Source organism: Gymnoscopelus braueri (assembly GCF_963280865.1).
Source record: "Gymnoscopelus braueri genome assembly, chromosome: 4".
NCBI classification, from domain to species: domain Eukaryota; kingdom Metazoa; phylum Chordata; class Actinopteri; order Myctophiformes; family Myctophidae; genus Gymnoscopelus; species Gymnoscopelus braueri.
Window position 1 is genome coordinate 30,986,557 of NC_137605.1, and position 24,628 is coordinate 31,011,184.

Sequence of the window (24,628 nt, forward strand, 5' to 3'; positions counted from 1 at the left end):
ATCTCCGCTCTCAGAAATACTCATTTCACCAGTAACTATTGGTATGGATTTTTCACATGGTGGTTATCTGATTTCGGAACACGGCTCTGTAGAAAGCAAACATTTAAATAAATGACATTTGCTCTGTAGTGGTGTGATAAACATTATGGGTGTACCCCCCCCCCCCCCCCCCCCCCAACAAAAAATAATAATTAAAAAGCCCAGCCGGTCTAAGTGTAGCTGCCAATTTTGGGTAACTTTTAGTCACTGGCATGTCTTAATGGCACTCATTAAAGGTCACTCAAAACTAGTTCATTTTTCCACTCAGCTCACCAGCGCTTCATGGCAACTATGAGTAACATCATGAGTGACATCATGTTTTACATCTTACGACTCCCTACAAGTCATTGCACATACAGAATGTCACTTTACATAATCCATCACTTTAAAGAATACGTCACTTTACTTAATGCACCATTTTAATGTAGTTTTATTTTATGACAGCTACACAGTGAAACCCTGAGTCTTAATGTATCCATTTGTAACTCAGGAGTGTACACTTACGGGTCCATTTGGTGACATTAACACTGAGGGTTTGAGTGTGTAATGCACTTGAGTTCAGTGCGAGGGTGGAGAGTGTGTTGAGTGTCACAGTGATCCACGGGGCCCACAGTGATCAAATCTTTCTATGCAGTTATTCTGACTCCTAGCCCTAACCTCTTACCCTTTCTTCTGTCTCCTTGACCTCTGGGGAATAGTTTTACCTGCTTGTCTTTTGTTTTAGTTTTACGTTGAACTAACCCCTTTTAGCTGTACCTGCCTCCTTTGTTGAATCCTCTCAACCCTTGATCCTCTTTATGATCTGTCTTTCCAGTTTCAAACCTATGGCTGAAACTGTGCTTGGTTGTGTTTTAGTAGCCTGAAAGCAGTTTCTCTATGGCCCACCTTAGAGAGACAATTCACTCCACTGGCAATCATTGTCAGACTATAACTGACATCCTTACCTGATACAGAATATGAACAAGTGGTGTTTTTTTCCCTTCCTCTTCCTCCTTTCTTTTCTTGTTTTTACATCTTTGCATCCAGTTTGACATGTAAATTGCGATGATTGTGGAAAAATGTGCACCATTATACTCAATATCTGTGCGGGCATTCTTCTACAAACCCTTTTAAGATGTCAAGCTAGATTAGTGTAGATGTTTAAAGCATTCTCATTTGATGGTATTACTGTGATAAAACGTTCACTTTGTATGGATTGTCTCTCTAAGCTGGTTGGTAAAGCAGAAGTTCTAATGTGTAAAATATTGAGTGTTAATTAGAAAAATGTGAGCGTGTATAAATGAAGCCAAACTGACCCATAATGGTCCATTTAGTTCCATTTGTACACACAATTAACAGTGTAGTATATTGTTTTAGTGACAACAATAGATATATAGATTTGAAACATACTGTATAATGCTTTACCATCCACTGTATGGCAAAAATGGGTCTTTTAAAAAAACATTTTATGCTGTTGCATGATGCATGTGCTATGCCTGATTTGATAGCCTGCAATGATTTCATGAAATGTCAATTCTACCACACTGCTGTAGAAGTGTTTAAAACCGTCTTTTGTTCCATGTGGTGAGACATATTTGGTTAATTAAATATGTTTTTAAACACAGATTTTGTTATAAGAAAAAACCCAGGAAATCTATGTGTATCTGGATGCCAGCTGGTACAGCATGCGTAATTTACCAGTATTTAATCAAAATAGTAATGAAACCTGTCGATGCTCTGCATCAAAACACCTAAAGTGAAATGCGGTGCTCATTACCACTACTTTTCAATCGGAATGGATCGGTTACATTACAGCATATCATATTACCTCATGCGCATAAATCAAACTGCATCCAATTGGCTGGGCACTGGTGTGGAATATTATGCAAATTTCTAATAACAAGTGGTACATGATTGAATTCACTCACTCAACAACCCAGACCCTTGTGCATGTACACAATCATGCACATACACTTACACACATACAAAAGTAATGCATGTACTGTACACTTATGCACCTACACAATCAAGCTATGTTTGTTAACCATCTCTGTCAGCACATAGACATCAGGTATTTAAATTGTCAAATTACTATGTCATGGTAAGGCACAAAATTGCTCTTTTGCCACCCCGAACAATTCTCTTTGAAATAGAAAATAGTTCATTATTTCCATTTGTGCAGAAATGGAAGACTTTCACCAGGTAATGTTGTTATTGTTTAACACAGTAGAAATGAACTTGCCTATGAAGCCTGGGGGGATTTTCTCTGGGTTCCTTCTCATTGGGATCGAGTATCCATTAATGGAACAATTACATATGCTCCTAAGCTTGGAGAAACCGAAACTAATTAATGCTATTTTGGAACAACATCTCTCAATGCACAGAAATAGCACATGGTTAGTTTTCCAGGTTGAAAAACATTTGAGCGTACCCTTGAGAAAAGCCAGTCACAATGGAAAAGTTACACACACAAAGGAGAAAGTTGGTCCGCCGTTTTAAATGTTACACCTGTGACCTTGAAAATACATTATGGAAGAATGGAAATCACCGTTCCTCACAGAGGGAAAGTATTGATGCTTTCATGTCCATTTAGAGATGGAAAGAATTAATTTCCATTGATGCAAAAATGAAGATTCGACATTTTGACCGCAACTCATGTGCTCTATCCTATGTACTTAAATTTAAGCTGCCTGTAAGCACTTGCCTCAACCAATATTACTGTTATTGTATCGTTTAAGTATTTCCCTCTGAAAGTGTGCGTTTCCTCTCCCTATCCACCTGAGGAAAGAACACCTCGTTTGTACAACTAGGCGCATCAACTTTCTTTTCCCCACAAACAAATATATCTCCAATTAGTAAGACACCGCACAGGCAATGTTGTATAAACCTTTTGCTTGCTTACATAACCTACCGCGCCATCTATTTTTAACAATATGGATACAATCACAGAGCTTTTCTCTTCCTACGAGGCGACGGAGGAGCGTGAGCTGAGCAATATCGTTCTCTCTCTCCTACCATAACACAAGCTGCTGCAGAGTGCCAGGCTTCAAAACGTCTGTCACTCACCCCAGCACGTCTGTCTGCCTCTCTCTCTCTCTCTCTCACTCACTCTCACCCTTTCTGCCTCTCCCTCCTCTCCTCACTGTACTCCTCCTTACAATCTGCTCTCTCAATCCCCCACTCGCTGTCACTCTTTTTTTTATTTTTTGCTTATTGGCTTTCATCCCCTTTCTGTTCTCCTTCTCATGCTCTCCTATAAGCCCCGTTATACTTGGCTGCACACCGGTGTCGTGCACCCAAAATAGCAGATCTAACGTCTATTTTCAGCGTGCGACACCAGCGCGCAACTAAGTATAAATCACCCTTTATCACTTGGATCTTGAGTCTTCACCTATTCACTTGCCTCTTCATTGCCGGTTTTCTTGCCAAGGTTGAACTTTATCTCATCTCCCTTCTTTCCTTTTCTTCCTCGCTGTCACCATCGCTCTCCCCTCCCCCTCTGCCTCCACTCACACAGCCCATCTGTCTGTTTACCTTTTGGCAGACTGGGGTATCTCTATATTAAGCTTTGGCTGAGCTGAGGCCATGTCGAGTCGACACAGAAATATAATGTGACAGCATATGAGAGGAAGGAACACCGAAAATGACTCTGAAATTATGTAAACACTTGGGAGAAATGTTGGGGATATGGCTGCGATGTAGTTCTATTCCCGAGGCGCTGATGGCCTTCCATAACCACACAAGCATCACTTGTGGTGTTTGTGATGAAAGCTAGACCCCTCTTTCACTTCTGTGTTCAAACAATTAATCTCTCTAAATTGGAGAATAAACACTTGGGCAGGTGCGCAATCCCAAGTCACCCTCAGTTGAGCTTGTTACTGCAAATAACCGGAAGAGATAACGGCATGCAAGGACCGGACCAAGCCTGCAAGCAGTGGTGTAAAGTAACTGAGTACATTTACTCAAGTACTGTACTCAAGTACAATTTGACTTTTACTTTACTGGAGTATTTCCAATTTTCACTTCCACTTTTGCTCCACTACAATTATTTGACAACTTCAGTTACTAGTTACTTTATAGACTTTGATTATTATTACAAAACATACATTAACCACTTCAGTCCTAAATACATTTCTGCCATTTGTATACATTTGGAAACTTGTGAAATGGCACATTCTGCATAATGAGTACTTTCTACTTTTGGTACTTTAAGTACTTTTTTTTTTTTTGCAACTTATTGTTTTTATTGTTTTTAAGTACAATTGATACCAATACGTTTGTACTTTTACTCAAGTAAATTTTGATTACCGGACTTTTACTTGTAACAGAGTATTTCTACGTTGCAGTATTGGTACTTTTACTTAAGTAAAACATTTGAGTACTTTTTCCACCACTGCCTGCAAGTGCAGTTGGCCTGCATTGAATGCGCCTCCTGCGTGCCATCTAGCAAGCTTGCCAGTCCACCCGCACGTCTCGCTGGGTGTTAATTTCAACATGACCACGCCACCATATGTCACACATACAATAGTGATTGAGTCATTCCACCCACTTGCCAAGCATGTTGTGACAAGTCATTATTATGTTTACCTCCCCCATGCATTTCATCGCCTACCAGGCCACTTGACTCATACTCCCGCCGCCACCCCAGACCAATAGGAGCCCTTCAATAAGTCTGGCTCCTGGTGTGTGTGTGTATGGGTTTGTTGGAGGGGGGGGTGGGCGGGGTCATGGTCCCGGACGTGTGGATGACTCTCTGGTAGGCCCACATGAGCAACATGCGTCCGTTTTCTGGTCGTATAAATCTGCATATCCCTACTAGCAGGCTGCCTTTGTCTCCTTTGAACGGTCATCACAGAAACACACAGACCACATGGACGCTGTAAAGATGACTGACATCCAGTGTAATGTGATGCCACAAAAAGACACAGGCTGTTGAAAATTAAGAGTTATTAGAAGGCATCACTTTTACCACCCTTCCCACACACACAAAAACACACACACACACACACACACACACACACACACACACACAGCAATGACGATTGCGATATTGAGCATTGACTTTTTAATGTGGCCATAAGCCAAGGCAATTAAAAAAGACGTGGCAAAACATAGAAGATTTTTAATTTGAAGCTCCATTGAAAATGCTATTCCCAGAATGATAATTGTGTTCCATAGTGTGAACTATTTTATCCTTCTGCTGGGAAATGGTAGCAAAACTCCACTTGTGGCCGCGAGCAGCAATTGGTCGGGAATGAGGTGGAGCGCTCCTACCGACACCTCTGCTCGAATGTGTCATCTCCAAAATAGTGAACAAAAACGAGTTGCACAGTAACATTGTCACCTACATGTTAAACTTCAGAGTCATAGTCAGCCACAGCTGAAGCATAATCTATTGCATCGAGGCTAAATTGATAAAGGATGTTTGATGCTAGTTTTGCCATATTTCCTACCTATTCTGGACATGTCATAATAGGCGAACATATGGCAAAAATGGATGAACATTCTGTGAAAATAGGCATTTATTCTGCAAAAATAGCAGATCCACGAGCTCGATTGTGGATCGGCTATTTGACTTAGAATGACATATATAGGGTTTAAGTGGTTAAGATGCAATCAAAGCAAAGTTTTGACAGTGATGAAGGCTTCATCTCTCCATCGTGCATCATGTGATTATCACGGTGTCAGTTGCCATTGAGACTTATATCCTTTGTGCTGACAATAAGATAAAGATTCAGATACAGTACTGTATGTCATGATAGATGCTACTTCCACTGCTTTGCAGTATTCTTCCACCATGCTTGCAACGGCAAGATCACACGCACACACACACACGTGCAATCGCGCATATCATACTGTAGCTTTTATAGCCCGGTATTATTTATATTTTTAGCTGTGATACATTATCAAAGCTTTGCTTTGAATGAATGCATTGTCATCAGTTCAAAATGCCCTCACTTTGTCAAGTCTGGGCCAAGACAACTGGTAATTCCACACACTCGCACACACACACACACACGCACACGCACACACAATCACTCTGTCATTACTCTGTCAATACTCTGTCTTCTCCTCTTCTCAAAAACCACAATTAAGACTGATCCACCAAGCATCCATTATGATGCTTAACACATCCACCGCCAGAGGTTAATCTCATAATGTACTCACCAGTGCCAAGGTGTTTTTGTTGTTTTTTTGTTTTTTTCATGTCGCCATAGATCTTGTTAAAATCCTTAAGATTGAGCCGTGAACGGTCTGTTTACATCCGCGAGATCTCCCTGTATCTCCCAGTGAAGACCGCATGTCAAACGGACTTCCATGACTGTAGTTAGAGCGGATTACGTTAAACAGTGAAATGCGAGGAGAAAAAACTACAGGAAGAGAATTGAGTTTCAGTTTCGTCTGTAGAATGGGAGCGGGCGTGATCGTCGAAACCGGATCCCAAATAATTCTATTTCCTGTCATCAAACCGGAAACGGAAGTGGATCAAAAAAATTCCGAAAGTGCACCCGGACCGCGCATGCGCGAAAAGACCGCAGCCCGTAGGACTACGGGCTCGGCGCTTAACCGTTGGATTTAACGGCCCGTAGAACTACGGGCCCGGCGGTAAAGGTGTTAACACATCGACCGCCAGAGGTTAATCTCATAATGTACTCACCAGTGCCAAGGTGTTTTTGTTGTTTTTTTGTTTTTTTCATGTCGCCATAGATCTTGTTAAAATCCTTAAGATTGAGCTCTACACGGTCTGTTTACATCCGCGAGATCTCCCTGTATCTCCCAGTGAAGATCGCGTGTCAAACGGGGTATCCATGTTGTAGTTAGAGCGGATTACGTTAAACAGTGAAATGCGAGGAGAAAAAACTACAGGAAGAGAATTGAGTTTCAGTTTCGTCTGTAGAATGGGAGCGGGCGTGATCGTCAAAACCGGATCCCAAATAATTCTATTTCCGGTCATCAAACCGGAAACGGAAGTGGATCAAAAAAATTCCGAAAGTGCACCCGGACCGCGCATGCGCGAAAAGACCGCAGCCCGTAGGGCTACGGTCTCGGCGCTTAACAGTTGGATTTAACGGACCGTAGGACTACGTTCTTGGCGGTTAATGTGTTAAACTGTGCTTCCAATGACCATTGAATTTGGCTCTTTTGAAACACCTGCATTCTCCCCCTCCCTGGCACCACCTAGACCCCCCCCTCTATCTCAATCCTAATTATTTTCTGTCATTAAGGGCCAGAGAATGGCCTAACACCACAGATGGCGGCAACTGCTCCGAAATTAGCTCTGATTGCGAGAGGTGGCTAGTTTCACCGCTGCCTTGGTGTTAGGGTCACATCATCTAAGGACATTTACATACTGTACTTGATTATAATAGCCTTGTGTTTTGGGCACAGCAGTAAAGACGGTCAAAGCTTCCTTCTTAAGAAATCACACAACCACATTTGCAACCTTTAATGTTGGGGGAGATTCATCCTCGCCAGGTGAACTTACCTGATCCACACATTGGTGAAAATGATGTCACTCTCCATTTTCACACTCTGTCAAATTAACACTCTGAATTTTTCTGCACGGGTTTCTGCTGCTATGCACCCATCAATATTTAAAGCCGCAGTTGCTTTCAAAATTGATTTCTCACCGACTTGGGAGCTCTTGGCCTCTGCCACTATCTCTCTGAGAGGATAGCTAGAAAGACTTTATTGCTCCATTAACAGTGGAAGGGAAGGAAGCCAAGAGCGGAGTTCAACCACCTATGCTATGCTGTTCCCCTCATAGTGAAGCCTCTGTAAACACAACCTGTCTGTCCCAGCTGCTACTGTACTTGACCTACATTAGCCTTTTCTTTTGGCTCTGTCAGTCAAACCTCTTAACTGAATTTCTTGCCTTTTTATGCTCTCGCTCTCTCTCTCTCTCTCTCTCTGTTTTTACATCTGTTGAAGGTGTGAGGCGGCCTCCGGAGGTGGAAAAGACCAATCACAGTGTCCACTACACCCTGCTGATCGCCTGTGTGTTGGTGGCGTTTGTGCTGGGAGCCTTCCTTTCTGGCTTCCTGGTGTCCTGCTACTGTAATCATGCAGGCCACAGAACCAAGAGGCTGGCCAAGGACCCTGAGGCTCCCATCCCACACGCTCTGTCCCTCCGCAGCTTAGCCAAGCTCAACGGTCTGCTGGACAGCCCGAGCAAAGATGACAAGCTGGAAGTGTCTTCTCCCAAATTCTACAACTCCTTCTTCCCACCTGGCAAAGATCACCACATGCCACGGAGAAACGGTCATCATGGGGTCTCCATGGGAGACCTCGTCCATCCCCACCACCTACACCACTCTTCAGAGCTCTCTGGTCTGCCCACGCCGGACTCCACCCCAGAGCTGCCCATCAAGAGCATGAAGGCCTTCAAGAACCAGTGGGAGAAGAACCAGAACTGCAACAACGCCAAGGAGCCCAAATCACACAATATGGGCTCCAGGCCCAGTTCAGCCCTTCTTCACCAGCAGGTCTTCCCCTATTCCCATAGCATGTCCAACGGAGCTCTGGTCGGCGGACCCTTACATGCAGAGGAACGCAAGATTCATAATTCTGAGCGTATGTTGTCCCAGCAACCCTACCCCTGTTACCCCCAGAAGGTGATGGAGGTGACGTCTTTAGATGAGCTCCTTAAACATATTCATGAAGCAAATTCCAGCAAGATCTCACAGGTCATGACCTCGTCTGGCCTGATGGCCAGTGGTGGTGTCGGCCAGCTGGCCTTTTCCAACCGGATCCAGCCGCAGATCCCCGAGACAGAGTCGGCCCCCTACTACAGTTCTTCCACTTTACCCCGTGACAGCCTGACGCGGCGCATGGACGTGCCTCCGGACATCCCCCTGCATCACCAGTCCACGCTGGAGAGGAGGCACTCTTCTCAGAGGCACTCGCTGATCGCTGCCGCCACTAAGATGTCAAGTGGAGGCGCGGGAGGTGGAGGAGGTATGATCCCCCGCCAGCACAGCTTCAGCCAACGGGCCGGAGGGCCCCACCAGCCACCTCCGCTCCTAGCCCGGATGAACTCCACCGGCAGCACGTGCGAGGTCCACTACCCGCTCATACCCAATGGGTACCTCACACGCCAGCACAGCTACAACGGTGAGCAGCAGGAGGTCCTCCACAGGGGGGCCATCGTGCGCCGGACCTCCTCACTTAAACCTGATGTCCCTCCTAAGCCCCTGTTCATCCCTGCCACATCCCCTGTTAACCAACAGGGACAGTTCAACTACTGAGGAGACCAGAGGTGGACTGCTGCACTAGTGAACGACCCTCTGATCTGCTCTCCTCTGAAAGGAACTTCCCTTGAATAACTGTAGAGGTCTTTAGGTTGCAGACCTGCGACGGGAGACAATTGATCACGTGGCAATCACTGACATTGTGGCCAAAACCTCAACTTGTTTTTCCCCAACCTTTTTGTCCAATGAATATCTTTGTACCATATTGGTATTGCTCAGCTACTTGCTTATAGAACAGTGAAGGACTTGGCTGGCAGGATGCCACCACCTTATATTAGGCTGCAAATGTCCTCAGTGTGGATTTACAATGCAACTTAGTTATTGGAAGTCTTGGTGTTCAAAATAAAACGTAAAACATGGGTCATCTTCTGGACTTAAAAGCTGAAGCCTCTTGTGATGCTTTTGAGTTCTGACTCTTGCTTTTGCTTATCTTTTCTGATGTAGTGTTGGCAACTAATCCCAACCCACCCCACCCTCGAATGTGTTTATATTATGCATGTGTGTGTATATATATGTGTGTTTATATCCACACCGTATATGTATACATATACATATGCAGTACATGTAACCTGTGGTGAAAAGTCAGCAAATTCCCCTAAAAGTAGTAATGTCTTTGCCTTACTTATACTCTTTCATCTTTGGGCATATCAAATGATCCTATAAGAGATCCTGGCCACAGCACTGTTTGTATGTGGACAACTTGTGTCTTTACGATACCAAATCATGCAATTCATTAACAAATTCCATAAAGTCGATTGGCTAAACACATAAATCCAAACTATAATACTGACACCTCAACGAAAACTCTTCAAAGCAGCTATGTTTGTCTTTTCTCTTCTTTTCTTTTCTGGAAATGGAGACTCTCCTATCCAGAAAGTTAGACGCTAAAGACTTGGTTAAGTAGGGTCCACAAAGTTTATTTTAGAATGTTATCACAATGGTGCTCTACAACTTCAGTGGGTTCCAAAACCTCTTGAATGGAAAATAAAGATAAACTTAAAATACTTTGTTTTTGAATACTTAATTAACTGGACCCAAAGAGGAAAAGACAAAACATGCCATGCCATTTGGGAGAGCAAACATGATATGTAGTATGGACTGCAGTTATAATAATTATTAACTTTGTGGCTATTGGTTGTAAATAAAGGAATAATTACTAGCCAAATTTTAACTGTATGTGTAAATGTGTGCCTTATTTAATATAGTGTGTGACATGGGGTAGGGGAAATGCAAGGAGCTAAGATGCTACTATGCTATAGTAGATGTTTCATTTTTTTTATGGTTGTCAGTATGTGTCGTATATAATTGCATATATGTATTTCTATTGGACTTTTATTTTTATTTTATTTTTTTACATCCCTGAAGTGTGAGCCTGCAGATTTTTGGAAGGGGGGGGTGCGTAGCGAATACCACAGCTTGAGGCTACAGATATTTTTGTTGCCTCCTTTTTCTTGTCAGTTTCCACTGGGTTTCACTTTACCTTGCGCCTGATTTATACTCTGTTGCGCACCAGTGTCACGCACCAAAAATAGCCGATCAACAAGCTCAATGTGACGTGTTGTGATCTTGTAGATCAGATATTTTCAGTGCACGACATGGCAGGCAATCAAGTATAAATCAGGCATGACAGCCACTGAACTTCTTTTTTTTTCCTTTAGCATGAGCATCTCCTTAGACGCCGTATAGAGCACTGCTCCTCGTAACCTAATCCCCTTGGATCTCCAACATATCACCTGGGTTCAACCTGGGTTCAAATGAATAGTGACGTTAATACTAGGAAGGGAGATGACACGTTTCTGTTGAAGAGATGTGCGCTAACATTGAAGAATGCTATGAACTCTGACCATGTGAGCTGAGATTGTCCTTGGGTAAATATTTGGGAGTGAATGTGGAACTGGCACCCTGGTGGCTTGGTTCGTTGAACATCTGCCAATAATTATCTATAGGGGATGTAAAAGCCAGTTGGCTGAGTCTGGAGAAATATCTTCTTTCTCTTCACTTTCTCCACTCTTGCACTTTTCTGTAAAGTTGATTGACCATGGTTGACATAAATCATAGTCAATACTTTGACACTTAGTAATTGAATTTGAAAATGGTATTTGTTGATTCATATTTCCTAGAATTCATCTGACCCAAAGTTTACTATCCATACAAATGCAACTACAGCAAGCAGAGGTCCACCAGAAATTATGCATCTGTTGTGTCGAAAAGAGTCAATTAAAGGACAACTTAGTTTTTTTACTACAAGGGTTCTTTTATTAGTTTGTAATGATAATTCAGACATGCAAAAGTGTCACTTTTCAGCTACAGTCACCTTTTTGAACCCAAATAGGGCAATTGTGTGACACCTGACCCGAAAGAAAACAACATGTTGTCATAATAATTAAAAGACGAGTGTTAAAATTAATTCATTTATTGCTTTCTATCGTTTCCGCGATTTTTTACTAGGGGCGGGGGCATTCGGTGATTGGTAAAAGTGCAATTTCTTTTACACAATAAGCCGTATATTTTTGTCTCCGAGGCCGAAGGCATGGAGGGCAGGGCACAACCTCTCAACAAAAAAAAATATTACTCTGACAGATTTTATCCAAACATCACGCAAATCGGTACACAGCATCTCTATAGTCATGTGATCAAGACGCATATGTCAGATTTTTTATATTCCATCTTGATTGGCCAAGATTGGCTTCTAAAGTTTGTAGGAGTGGCCCGTTCTGTACAAAATGCCTCAAATCATGAACAATTGTCCGATTGCCGTAAAACTTTGTACACACATCCCCACTAGGCCAAGGAAGATTTTCTTTTTCAAATTAGCCTCATGATGGCGCTATAACAGGCAGATTCACATTTTGACCTATAACTCTTGAACTGTAGGTCATACAATCAACACCTTTTTTCCCCTGGATTCTGTGGCATTTCTTTCTTGGCCTAGTGGGGCTGTCCGTGCAAAAGGTCATGGCAATTAGACGCTGCTTTCATGATTTGAGGCATTTAGATAGATAGATAGATAGATAGATAGATATATACTTTATTAATCCCGAAGGAAATTTGCTTTGCTCAACGGCTCCAGTGCAATACATTCATACAGATGTCAATTTTTGTGTACAAGACGGGCCATTCCTGCAAACTTTGTAAACCAATCTTAGCCAATAAGGATGGAATATGAAAAATCCAACGGATATGTCTTGATCACATGACTATAGAAATAATGTGTTCCAATCTACGTGATTTTTGAACAAAATCTGTAGGGGTAATATTCAAACAATTGTTTTGCAAAAATCGGCCTTCTGGTGGCGCTATAACAGGCCGATGTGAAAAATCTGGGGCAGATGTTCTGCCCTGACCTGTGCCTTCGGCCTCGCGGAAACAAAACTAGCCGGCTTATTGTCTAAAAAAGTAGCATTTTTAAACCAATTACCTGAAGGCCCCCGCCCCCAGTTAAAAATTGCAGAAACGATAGAAAGCAATAAATGAATACATTTTAACATCTTTTAATTATCATTACCAACTAATAAAATAACCCTTGTTGTAAAAAAAACTAAGTTGTCCTTTAAACATTTAATGCAGAAATTCATGAAATGGTTGGTTGAAAAAAAAGAAAAATAACACTTTATTTAACGTTGAGACCATAATGCCTCTGAAGAGGAATTGTGGCAGCTATGTGATGACTTCAAGAATATGTTATTTCAGTTCGCACAGAGATTGTATGGGAAAGGGAATGGTCTTTGCTCTAGTCTCCACCAAGCCTGATTTATACTACATTGTATGACTTTGTCAAAAATAGCCGATCTACATGCTCGATCTGCTATTTTGGGGCGTAACAACGTCATATGGCAGAGTATAGATGAAGGTAATGGGTATGAGTTTTTGGTTTTCTCTGAACTTGCACAGAGTGTAAATACATTCTATTGGACCGGGTCTCATTGATTCAGTATTGTTTTTGTTTGATACGTATATGGGCTATGCCTCATGAGCTACTCTGAATTTGGTCTCACAGAATACCATTGTATGTCTCTTATACTAGGAATAAAGAAAAATACAGTGTAAATGTGTCAGTGATTTAATGTGTTGAATTGTTTACTTTATATTTCAAAATCAAAGCTGGCTATTTGTATTGTCAGCTTTGTTTTGGTACTGTGAATAAGCTCCCTCTCTACCTCTCCCTCTTCCTCCATCCCCCTCTCCCTATCTTTTTCTCTACCTGTATCTTTAGCCAGATCCGAATACTCAAACTTCCATTCTCGTTTCCTCCGCTCGTGTCATTTTCTTCGCACCTTAGCACCGCCTCCGAACAAAGAGGAGCGGCAAGGATGGAGGAATCGATCGGGTTCGCTTTAAGGAATGGGAACGGTCCTCGCTCAGTCAGCATAATTTTGAAGCGACAGCAATTACTTACGACGTGTCACACAGCTGGATCACTCCGGAGCCCGGAGTGTTGTCATGTGGAGGAGAAATTATATGTCACAGGATAAAAACAGGAAAACATATACATCACACAATCTGATGAAAAATGCACGCAAAGGAGACATGAAGGATACACTTGATGTATCCTTGCTGATCCTCGCTCCAAGCAGCTTGGGAAGTCTTCAATCTCCTCTCTCGGCTCTTCCAAAAGCAAATGAACATTTAGGAGGTGTCACACTGGAGGATAGAGGCAGAAATTTGTGCATTGGGATTTAGTTTCTTTCTCTCTAGGTCAGTGATCTCCATAATGGGCATGTGATGTCGGACATAAAAGAAACCGTTGCCTAACGGTGCCGATTTGCATGTCCTCCGGGTGGGCATAAAACACATTGATTGACTGATTGAATACTTTATTTAGAAAAGACATGGAAACAGTACATGGAAGTACAAGTTACAATCATAGGTCCTCTAAACTGGATCGCTCTTAAAAGCACAATGGCTTATTTAAAATGAGATCCCCACGCACTCAAATCATGATGACATTTAAGAAAACAGACAAATATACACTACTATGCAGAACGTCATACAATCAGCTTACAGGTTACTGGTATGAAAAACAAGAAATATGTACAATAGACAGTTCGAGGAGGGGGGAGGGGGGTGGTTAAGACTTTGACAGGGGCCAGTTTTGAATTGCAGCCTCCTGAAGGTGTTTTTTAGGGCAGTTTTGAAAGTGAGTAGGGTTTTACATCCTTTACTCCTTTGGGTAGGGCATTCCACATTTTTGTTGCATAGCATGAGAAACGGTTCATTCCCTTGTTTGTGCCAAATCTGGGTTGAACATGATCAGTGGAGCTGCCTCTGGTGTGGACCTCATTTACGTTTTTGAAGTATTTGGACAGGTACATGGGTATCCCAATGTTGTGGTGTATCTTGTAGACCAGGCCCATTGCAAGTTGCTGTACTCTGTCCTCAACCCTGAGCCATCCAACCCTAGCAAAATGAGCAGGGGTTAGGTGGGTTGTATGTTTGAGGCCAAGAAGTAGTCTTACCAGTTTGTTTTGTTGTTATGTTTGGAGCCTTGTTTTTAAGGCCTTGGTGGTGGTGTGATACCATGAGAAGCATGCATAGTCGAAATGACCTTGGATGAGGCCCCCTGCAAGAATCTTCAAGGTATTCTTACTGACTAGAGAGTGAATCCTATACAGAAAACGTGTTCTTTGATTAACCTTTTTGATTACTCTTTCTGCCATTTTATCACGGAGAGGTTTGCCTCCAAGATGGAACCCAGCGAGGTAATTTCCTCCTTTCTTGTGATAACATTGTCACCCACTTTGATGGTGAAGCTCTCAGCCTTGCTAAGGTTAACACTGGACCCAAAGAGAATGGATTCGGTTTTACCCAGGTGTAATGATAGTTTGACAGGCAGAGTGCCGTCTTGGAATCAATCGGAAGGTTCCCGGTTCGATTCCCGGCTCTTCCTAGCTGTGTGTCGAATGTGTTGAAGTGCAAGACACTAACTGCTCCTGATGAGCAGGTTGGTGCCTTGCATGGTTGCCTTCACCATCGGTGTGTGGAATGTGCATTGTAAAATGTCATTTGGGTGAAAGGCACTACAAAAAATTCATCATTGTATTTACCATTTTAGGCACAGACACACAACTTGAACTTTATATAGTAGTTGATATTTATTCTTGAGACAGAGCTACATGTATATGCCTTGGTTGATAATCATATTTCCCAGTCATTAACTGAATGCAACTGAATTGCCAGCTAAAGTTAATCAACAGATATTTACTAGGTAGGGTAAGTCATATGTTTTGGTTAAAACAAAACTTTTTTTTGTTAAAAGATTTAAGCACTACATTTCTGAGTATATATTCTGTTTTTTTCAATAACAGGGGTGTCTCCATCTCACCAGCTCTTTAATAAACAGAAAATCTATTTTCAGGTGGGTGACCCATCATCAGTCAATCAGGAAAGAGTACCCATTTATCAGCTTAAATGTTATAGTGTTCCAGCTCAAATATAGTTTGCTAATTTTTTTGTGTCATCACTTCCAATTTCACTCACTGCATTTAATCTGTATCCTGTGCGAGTTCTCTCTCCTGATTGGGTAAAATGAGTATCCTGACCTGAAAATGCATTTTCTGCTTACTAAAGAGCTGGAGAGACAGGGAGACTCCTATTACTGAATAAACATTCTATATCAATGAGCACAATCAGAATACGGAGCTATTTAACACTTATTTTAACCAAAACATATCACATATCCTACCTTTAATTAAATCTCCTAAAATTGACGTGTCCATATTATACTGTATACTTGCACCCATATTACATAAAATTATACGTAGCCTGCGAGTTAGTTCTGGCAGCATACACTCGAGAGAGAGAGAGATTCTATCTGGCTGTTTACAGCGTCATGCAGACTCATACAGTACGTCATACTCTGACGTGGCAGTCAGCTGTCCAATCGGGCGGGTTATTTAAGCTCACCTTCATCTGTGTTCTGTCTGCTTTGTGTTTCATAGGTGTTGTCATGCAGCGTTTACTCCCACCACCACCCCAGCACCACCAGTGGGCTCTGCTATTGGTTCTGTTCCCCATGGGGGGTTGTTATGTATATATATCTCCCTGCTCTTAAAGGTTAATGATGGTTGTCTTAATTATGCTGAGCAGGGAGAAAAATGTAGCAGAGCCTGAACGCCAAAATAAAATATATTACATCCACTCTTGTATTCTCATTCTATATATTGTTTCATATATTTGGTCTGTAATATTGGTTCAATCTATTCGTGAGTTATCTGACAGAACTTATATTACAGTTCAAAGCCAAATTATGATTTCCTCATAATATCAGAACATATAGTGTACTGTGCAAGTTCTCAGATGAGTAGTGAGATGACCAAATGGATCTTACAAGTCCTCCCAGCAGTCAATTAGATCAGTCATTCTCAGCCTTTTGTTTATTTCTAGGCCATGGACTGCATTTGATGTTTGTGTGATCCTCAGTGTTATTTTAACTCTGTCTGTAACTCAGTTACAGGCCTGTAAAGGTATATCTGGACCCCTGGTGGTCCGTTGAGAAAAAGTGCATTAGATAATCACAGCTACAGTGTCTCTCTCCATATGTGTGCTGAGAATACATGTGTTTCTTTGTGTATCTTTAATCTAGTGCGTATGTGTTTTTCAGCCGTCGTGTATCCCAGACAGAGACAAATGGGGATAGAGGTGATTGTTAAACCCCTATGAGTAACAGACAGTGATTAGCCCCAGCATAATTAGTGGACTCACGCAGGGGTAATTTATCTACCTAGTCTGTTTCACATTTTCCCACTCAAATTACTCTGGATAATAAACAAATGACCATGAAGATATCCTGCAATTTGTTGACTGTCAAAAAGTGCAAACACCAGCTTAAAGTACATGTAGAAGTTAATTAATGTTTCACCTCCACATTTTATTAACTGATTTTAAGTAGGCCAGCCTGCTTTTTTGATTCAGTGTTTTGTTTTGCCCAGTGAGAATTAGTTTGGAGAATTTCACCACTGGAATTTCAACCAAAACTGATCTCATCTCATTTCTATTGACGTTAAACCTCTCCTGTACTTTTGATGGCCAAGAAAAACGAATTGAGCAAAAAAAAGAAAAAAATGGTGGTAATACCAAAACACTGTGGTGTGATTGACAGAGAAATAACATTTTCCAATTACAGCACATGGTCCCTCACCTCCCTTAATCCGTCTGACCAGTGACTCGACAAACCGTGGATATTTTTTTCTCTCTCTCTAAATAGGTTGATATGCTGTCAGCTGTTCCTCCGTGACCCCCCATCCACCTTCAAAGAAATACATTTCCAATGGAATCATGGTACTCCCTTTAAATGACTTTCCATTCCCAGTGTCTTCACCCTAGCGACAGCACGTTGACAGGTGGCATCAGAATTCATTATGTCTCCACCGCAAAAGGCTGAAAGGGCCCGCGGAGACGTGCTCACCACATTTCACCTTCCAGACCTGTCAATGAAATAACCACTGGCACTGACAACTTTCCAAGGTATGTTTTGTTTTTGTTTTGTTTCAGTTTTTTTCATTCCTTCTCCCATAAAAGGCAGATGTTGGGGGATTGATATCAGTTTCAGTACATGTGTAACGTTTCTTGTCCCTTCCTTGAAAACACACTTTTCCTCTCCGTCAACCTTTTCATGTTCTCCAAGCAAGGCCCCTTTCATATTCTCTCATTCATCACTGTCAGGCAGGCTGAAACAAAAAGTGTGCCTTGACCGTACTGCAGAGCTACCTGTCATGCAATGTCACAAGATTGGTGTATTGGCAGAAATTGGAAAAAAAGATTAGCACAGGTACACTTTCTGTTGTTTATTGACAAGTAACGGTAGTTTTGTTTGTTTGTTGTTGTTGTTTGTGATTGTGGTTTATATTTTTTCTGTGATCCACTTGTTTTGTATAAGAGGGAATTTGCATACTAACACAGCAATGATCTCCATTGTTTCTATATGGAACATGAGTGGGTTTGTGTGTTTGTGAACTGCCCAACAAGTTAAATTATTATTAATTTTATCTATGCTTTATTTAACCAGGCAGAACAATTAAAGGACGACTTCAGCCATTTTCATCCTATCTTCATATAATTGGTCCTCACTAATGCTCATGATAATATGGTTTTTAAAAAAACTCCTCGGTCTCATAGATGAGCTGTGGACACTTCAGAAACCTGCCTACCAGTGACATCACATATTTTTAATTAACGCAAGAAACAATGGCTTCCATTATAGCCTGCTAACTTTCCAAGAATAGAAAGCCTGCGGTTTCTATTAGCTTGGATTTGCCATCGATGGTGTCACTGGTAGGCGGGTGTCTGAACTGTCCCAAAGCTGTCCACAGCCCTCCTCTGAGACACAGACGGGGACAAAAAGGGTTATTATAATGAGCATTAGTGAGGACCAATTATATGAAGATAGGTTGAAAATGTCTGAAGTCGTCCTGTAAGAACAATTGTTATTTACAATTGTGGCCTGGCAAAAAGGCAAGGTCTTTTGAGGGAGAGGGGGAATAGGGCTAGAAGAAATCAATCTGGTTAAAAACAAAAACATGAAGCACAGTAAAAGAAAGAGCATAATCAATATCAACATCAGTGCTTCCACTATCAGGTCAGTCCTCTACCATTTTAGACACATCTAAAAATTATGATGATGGCTCCAAAGGTAAAAATCATGTGGATCTCGGGATGAAAAAATATTAGTGGTGGCACCTCTGTGGCCTACTGGCCGTGTGCACAAGGAATTTGGCACTGATCGGTCCAGCGGTTTGCGAGATTAGCTCCGGACACAAAGACAGTGTTAGGGTTAGGACCCTTTTCGAGACGACTTGCCTCTGAGGAGCCACGCCGTAATAGTTTCTACTGGAAATAAATTGGTAGAGATCTTTCTGCAAGGTCCCACATTTGATTCCCATAGGACCCTGAATCTACACCTTTTTGTGTCCTTGAACAAGAACCTTGAAACTGCTTTGTCATTTTTTTAACAATGATTTATGATGGATTAATCCTTTTATTTTTTAACTGGAAAAAAGGAAATATCCTTCTATAATCTATTTACTGACATTGGAATTTGGTCGGCTACATCAGTGTTGTTCTTTTTTTGGAGAGCATTATGCAAAGCATTTTTGCTTGCCCCAAGACTCGATTTAAAGCTTCTGAAGAAGTCCTTCAATAAGCTGGATATAATTTTAAGCTTGTTAAACACTTTACCACAGCTTTCATCTAATTTTGTGATGGAAAATCTTGCTGAAGTTGGCAGTAAAGGAAGTTTTTACTTATACATGTCTAGTGGGACACACTCTTTCCTTGTCAGAGTGGACTGTGAAACCAAAGTGAAGAAACTTTTTTCTTTTTTTCTTTTTTATTATCAACACCTTATTTGAGAAGAAACGGTCCCTTTTCTAATGAACTCTGGGAGGGTTTGAAGCAATGTGTGACATTTGATCTGAGACATAATGGTGTCTATTGTACTGTATGGTTTGACGTTGAATAACTTCACTGGGCCTCAATGGAAAATAAGGTGTGTTGCATTGCATTTGCATCAGTATGAATGTATTATACAACTTCGTGTAGATGAAATTGAAAGGATTGGAAATGGTGGGTTTAGTTGAGTTCATCTTTAAAGAACTTCATAGCAGACTGATAAAAATAGAATGATGGGAGATAATAGAGTTATTCAACACACTAACACAAGAGGCACAAAACCACTTACACCTACAAAATGGCCATAACTTGCACTCCTCTGCATCTACAGTATATGCTTTATTTGAACTGTAGGCTCACTTTGGCAGGATGCCCAGAGAGGAGTTTGGGAGGACTTGCACTGTAGGCCGCAAACCACAGCACATTTGGAGGCTTTTAACTGGTCCATAAACACTGGTGGAGAAACACACAGAGCACAGCACACACAGAAACAACACATCTTTCCACTTCCCCCCTACCAAGCCCAAAACCGCCTGCCTTTTCCCGAAAATGGCTTCAGTGAAGACTATTACATTTCTTGACCTGATATGCTTGCCCCCCCCCCCCCCCATCTTTCTCATGAAAGGCCCTTTCATGCTGAGGAGAACACAGAGAGGAATTGCAGTTGTGATATTTCCTCTGGACTGCCAGGAACATCACAAGGTTCATTTTCTCTTAAGCCTGAGTTGAGCACGGGTGTCGCGCACCAAAAATAGCGGACACCCGTGCGCAACTAAGTATTATTTGTAGCTTTATAGTTACTCCACTTATAGCCGCATGACAAACCAAGTTAGACAGGATAAGATCTTATTCGCTACTGTATGATATGATTCTCAAGAGCACGACCAACAACACACTGCATGTTATTTTATGATCTTGAACTCAGCGGTGATTCTATGCTGACCCACTTTGCAGTGAGCCAAGTTCTTGCTGGTCCTTAACAGCCGCACGTGTTTGTGCTCACTTGCCCTCTGTCTCACCTCTTCCAGTGTATCGGTTTACCAAACAGGCTCTCTTTCATCACATGTTATGACTCTGTTATCTCAACACACTATATCTATGGTGCCATTTTAGTTTCATAAACTGAATGTTTTTGGAGGAAATATCTCCCCTTCTCTCTCCCTGGCACACGTCTTGGCATTGTGTCCTGCTGGTGGTTAGATGCCCGGAAGGTTGCAGGTTTGATCCCTCATGACTCAAGTGTCTTCCTTGTGGAAGTGTCCTTGAACAAGACACTGAATCTCCACCAGCTGAGTGACTTGTCCTGCACTCCGACCTTACTGTCTGCCCTGTCTCCGTCACTCTGTCTGGAGGAGGACAGGCAAAATGACAAATATCACCCTCAGGGACGGTATCGCAAATCCATTAAAAGGTCATTTGACAGGCACTGAGGCCTGAAGTTTAATTTGTCCAAGGAGCGAAATAAGGGTCTTCAAAAGAAGTGGAGCTGTTTTCAACTATGCCACATTCAATATTTAACCACTTGTACAATAGCATCCATATTCTAGGGGCAGAAATTTGGTGAAAATAGCCGAATTACATGCTCACAATGCGTCGCTACATGCCGCATTGTGAGCTTGTAGATCGGCTATTTTCTGTGAAGAGACTTGGTGTTAAGGTAAATACTAGACGATCTACTGTATAGAGCCTTGGGGGAAGTTTTTTTAATGTTAAAGTATTTTCAATTTGAAAAAGGCCTTATTTTTTTCAGTTGAATACACGACACTTTTCCGCCCGTTCACAATTTTACTCGTTTACTTGTGTGGATCGAAAATTCATGTATTATTTAACACATGGCTAGCCAACCATGCTGAGCATGAAGCATATGCCCAGCTCTGCTGCATGATTTTGCTGATTCTGTCTTGAGTTGACTGTTTTTCAGGTTATGAAGCTCAGGAAAGTGAACCTGAGGAAGGGCTTTCTATTTTTTCAAGGCACACTAACTTTGCCAGCCGTTACAGAGAAGAATAAATTGACAGTTCACAGTTAGTTCCTTCGTGTGTGTTCCAACTCTGTAGGCCTTCACTCAGTGAGGTCAAGAAGGCTGTGGCTGTCTCCTCAGCCACAATGAGGGCTTAAGGTCAGCGGGGGAAATATGCGGTATGGTTGGCATGCCTGGCATGGCTGGCACTTGTGGCCTGTGGCACACACACCCACTATGATCCTGTGGCCAGAGGAGGAGGGACAGAGACGGGGCGCCGCGCCACGCTGGTTCAATCCGGAACGTTCCGGCACAGCGGAGGCTTGGCTCAGCACTTTTGACACTTTCACCCAGTGACAAGAAGACACCTGTGCTTGTCTGTTTCATGAGGACTCTTGCCCAGGACTCAACCCCCCCGCCCCCCCCCCACACACACACACTCATCTGTGCCCAGTCTGCCCACGTTCTCTGCCTGCCCCAACCTGTTCACCCTGCACCTGTCCTCAACGCTACATCTCACCCATGCCCCCCCTCCTCTCAGAAGCAGCCTTCTCCAGGCCTGGACCCTACGAGAATTACATTAGCCAACTGGAAGTCCCCCAACACAACCAGTCCAAACAGCTTTCATCCAGTCCACTGATAGTCATCAGACAACAGCTCAGCCTGCAAAAAAAACAAAACAGCCCACGGCAGCCCTTTGGGTCGTATTTTTAGACCATGTCCTCAAACAACCCAAAGGTTCTCTCTGATGGGCAAAACGCCGCCACAATCGATGGCGAGTGATACGCCCGGATCAGCTTTCCCGTTGAGCAGGGTAGAGGAAAGCTCCCTGTATCCTACAGTCTTGTAAACATCTTTTGGTGGCGAGTGCTGACATTATGATTTTAGGTCATTTGGTGTGACCCGTTAACATTGACACTGAACACCTATGACGTAACGGGTGGGTTTTCCATATCATAGCGTACTGCAGTTTGTGTGAGAAATTAAGTTCATTGTTTATGTGACTTGCATGGTTTGCTTTGGCCTAGTCTTGGCCAGGTCTCACTTGTAAATGAGGTCTCGAGCCTCATTGTGATTTTGGTGGTTAAATAAAGGTTACATACATACATACATACATACTGTACATACACATACATTGTACATATGACAGCAAGACATACTCATCAGCAACCTAAGGGACGGGAGCAGGTAAAAGCTTGATGGTGTATGCAGACTGTGCCTGGAGACCTGAGAGTAGAGACGGGGAAAAAGCAAAGAAAGATTATCAGATGTAGATAAAGCTTTCAACTATTGTTGCCTGTTGCTGCATCTGAGAATGACAGCGTGACCTGGATTTCAAACCAGCGTTGAGATAAGCCAAATCAAACCCGTAAAAACTGTCTACTGAAAATCATTTTGCTATTATTCTTCAGTTATTTTCAGATGTTTGCATGTTCTTATTAAGTTAGGAAAATAGATGATGCAACTGCCCAAAAGCCTTCCATAGGCAGAGCCCCCTCCACCCTTTGAAGTCGACCCTACCACCCACCAGCTTGTCCACAGAATCCGTTTTAGTGGGCTCTAAACTCATTACGTCTATCAGGAGCAGCTATAGTTCCATTTTTCCTAACTTTTCTCCTCACTGCTGCCCACCTGCTTCTGCTGACAATGGCAACTTTGAGCCCAACCCAGCCATGGCTCACATGGACACTCAATTAGTCTCTTAACAGCAGTGCTTCTAGAAAACTAATGATTCAGAGCACACTCCCAAGTCCCTTCCTTCTCTCTCTCCTTTTCTACTGCCCCCAACTCTTTTTTTATTTTTTTTATTGCTTGAATTGCACATCAAAATGTCGTTGCCCCAAGGTTCATTACTGTCGCCCCAAGATTGAAGAGATGACAATTTTGACAAATGTAGATTTCTCTTTCCAGGCTGTAACATTTTTAGCCTTTGTCATTATAAATTAGTTTGGTGGTGGTGATGGGGGGTGGAGTTGGAGTTGGTGGGTGGGTGGATGCGGGGGGAACAGTGGGGGGGCTCTGTAAGGGCTTGATATACTTTGTTGCATGCGGTGTCGTGCACCGAAAAAAGCTGATCTATAAGCTCACACCGTGCCGCACTGCCACGCGTTTTGAGCTTGTAGATCAGCTATTTTCGGTGTACAACACCAGCACGCATCTATGTATAAATCACCCTTTAAAAGCTACAGAGAATGAGAAACGAGGGACTCTTTGGAAGCCGTGAGGGCTGCCAGAGGATTGATCTGGAAGATTCACCTCATTGATTTCTATAATCTCAGCCCATTTATTTCTTGTGCAATGAATCAACAGAGACATGGTTGTGCATGTGATTCATGGTGCTAAAGTTGCTATCATAATATGCCAGGCAGGAGGTGCAACGTGTTTTGCTTATGAAGACACTTCTTTTCTCCACTTTTGCACAACAAAATAATGGTTCCTCATTTCATCATTGCTCTATTAAAGTTCTAAAACTCTGATTTGTTTTCCCCAACAACTACTACATATGGCAGATAGATTTTAAGAATTTCACTAAGGAAAGGGACTGAGTCTGACACACACAGTGAGCTATCAATCCCATTACTCCTCAGGGGGCTCTTATCTACTGAGTGTGACATGAATTCCCATCAGTAATGGTCCATTCATTCAACTAAATTAATTGAAAATGATAATTTAAACTACAACTCCTACATAATACAGCATTTAGACCTATACTCAAAAATGGCAGGGGAATACATAACCAAGAGATACTAATTCATGAAGAAATATATTCCTTACATTCAATAAATTCAGGCAGAATTGACCCCCCCATCCCTAATTTAACGTATTTGTAATGGTACGGACTGGTAGTCAAAAAGTTAAATGTTACAGCATGATGATTTTTTTTATAAAGTCACCTTTTCACCCTGCTGACTGGAGGGGTTACACTAAAAATGTTTTTGACAGTTTATTTTAACACTCCATCGGTTCAGCCACATCTAAAATGGTAGGATTGCATTATGTCTTTTTTTATTCA

At 42.2% G+C, this 24,628-nt stretch overlaps 1 protein-coding gene across 2 annotated transcripts in view; it reads left to right on the plus strand.

Moving 5' to 3' along the window:
• The window catches only part of sema6cb (semaphorin 6Cb), a 134,080-nt gene extending 123,382 nt beyond the window's left edge, over window positions 1-10,698 (plus strand). For both annotated transcript variants that reach the window (XM_080427438.1, XM_080427439.1), the window contains exon 21: window positions 7,951-10,698. In XM_080427438.1, the coding sequence (XP_080283564.1) occupies window positions 7,951-9,266 (1,316 nt within the window). In that variant the 3' untranslated portion in view covers window positions 9,267-10,698. The remainder of the gene's footprint in view (window positions 1-7,950) is intronic.
• The last annotated feature ends 13,930 nt before the right edge of the window (window positions 10,699-24,628 follow it).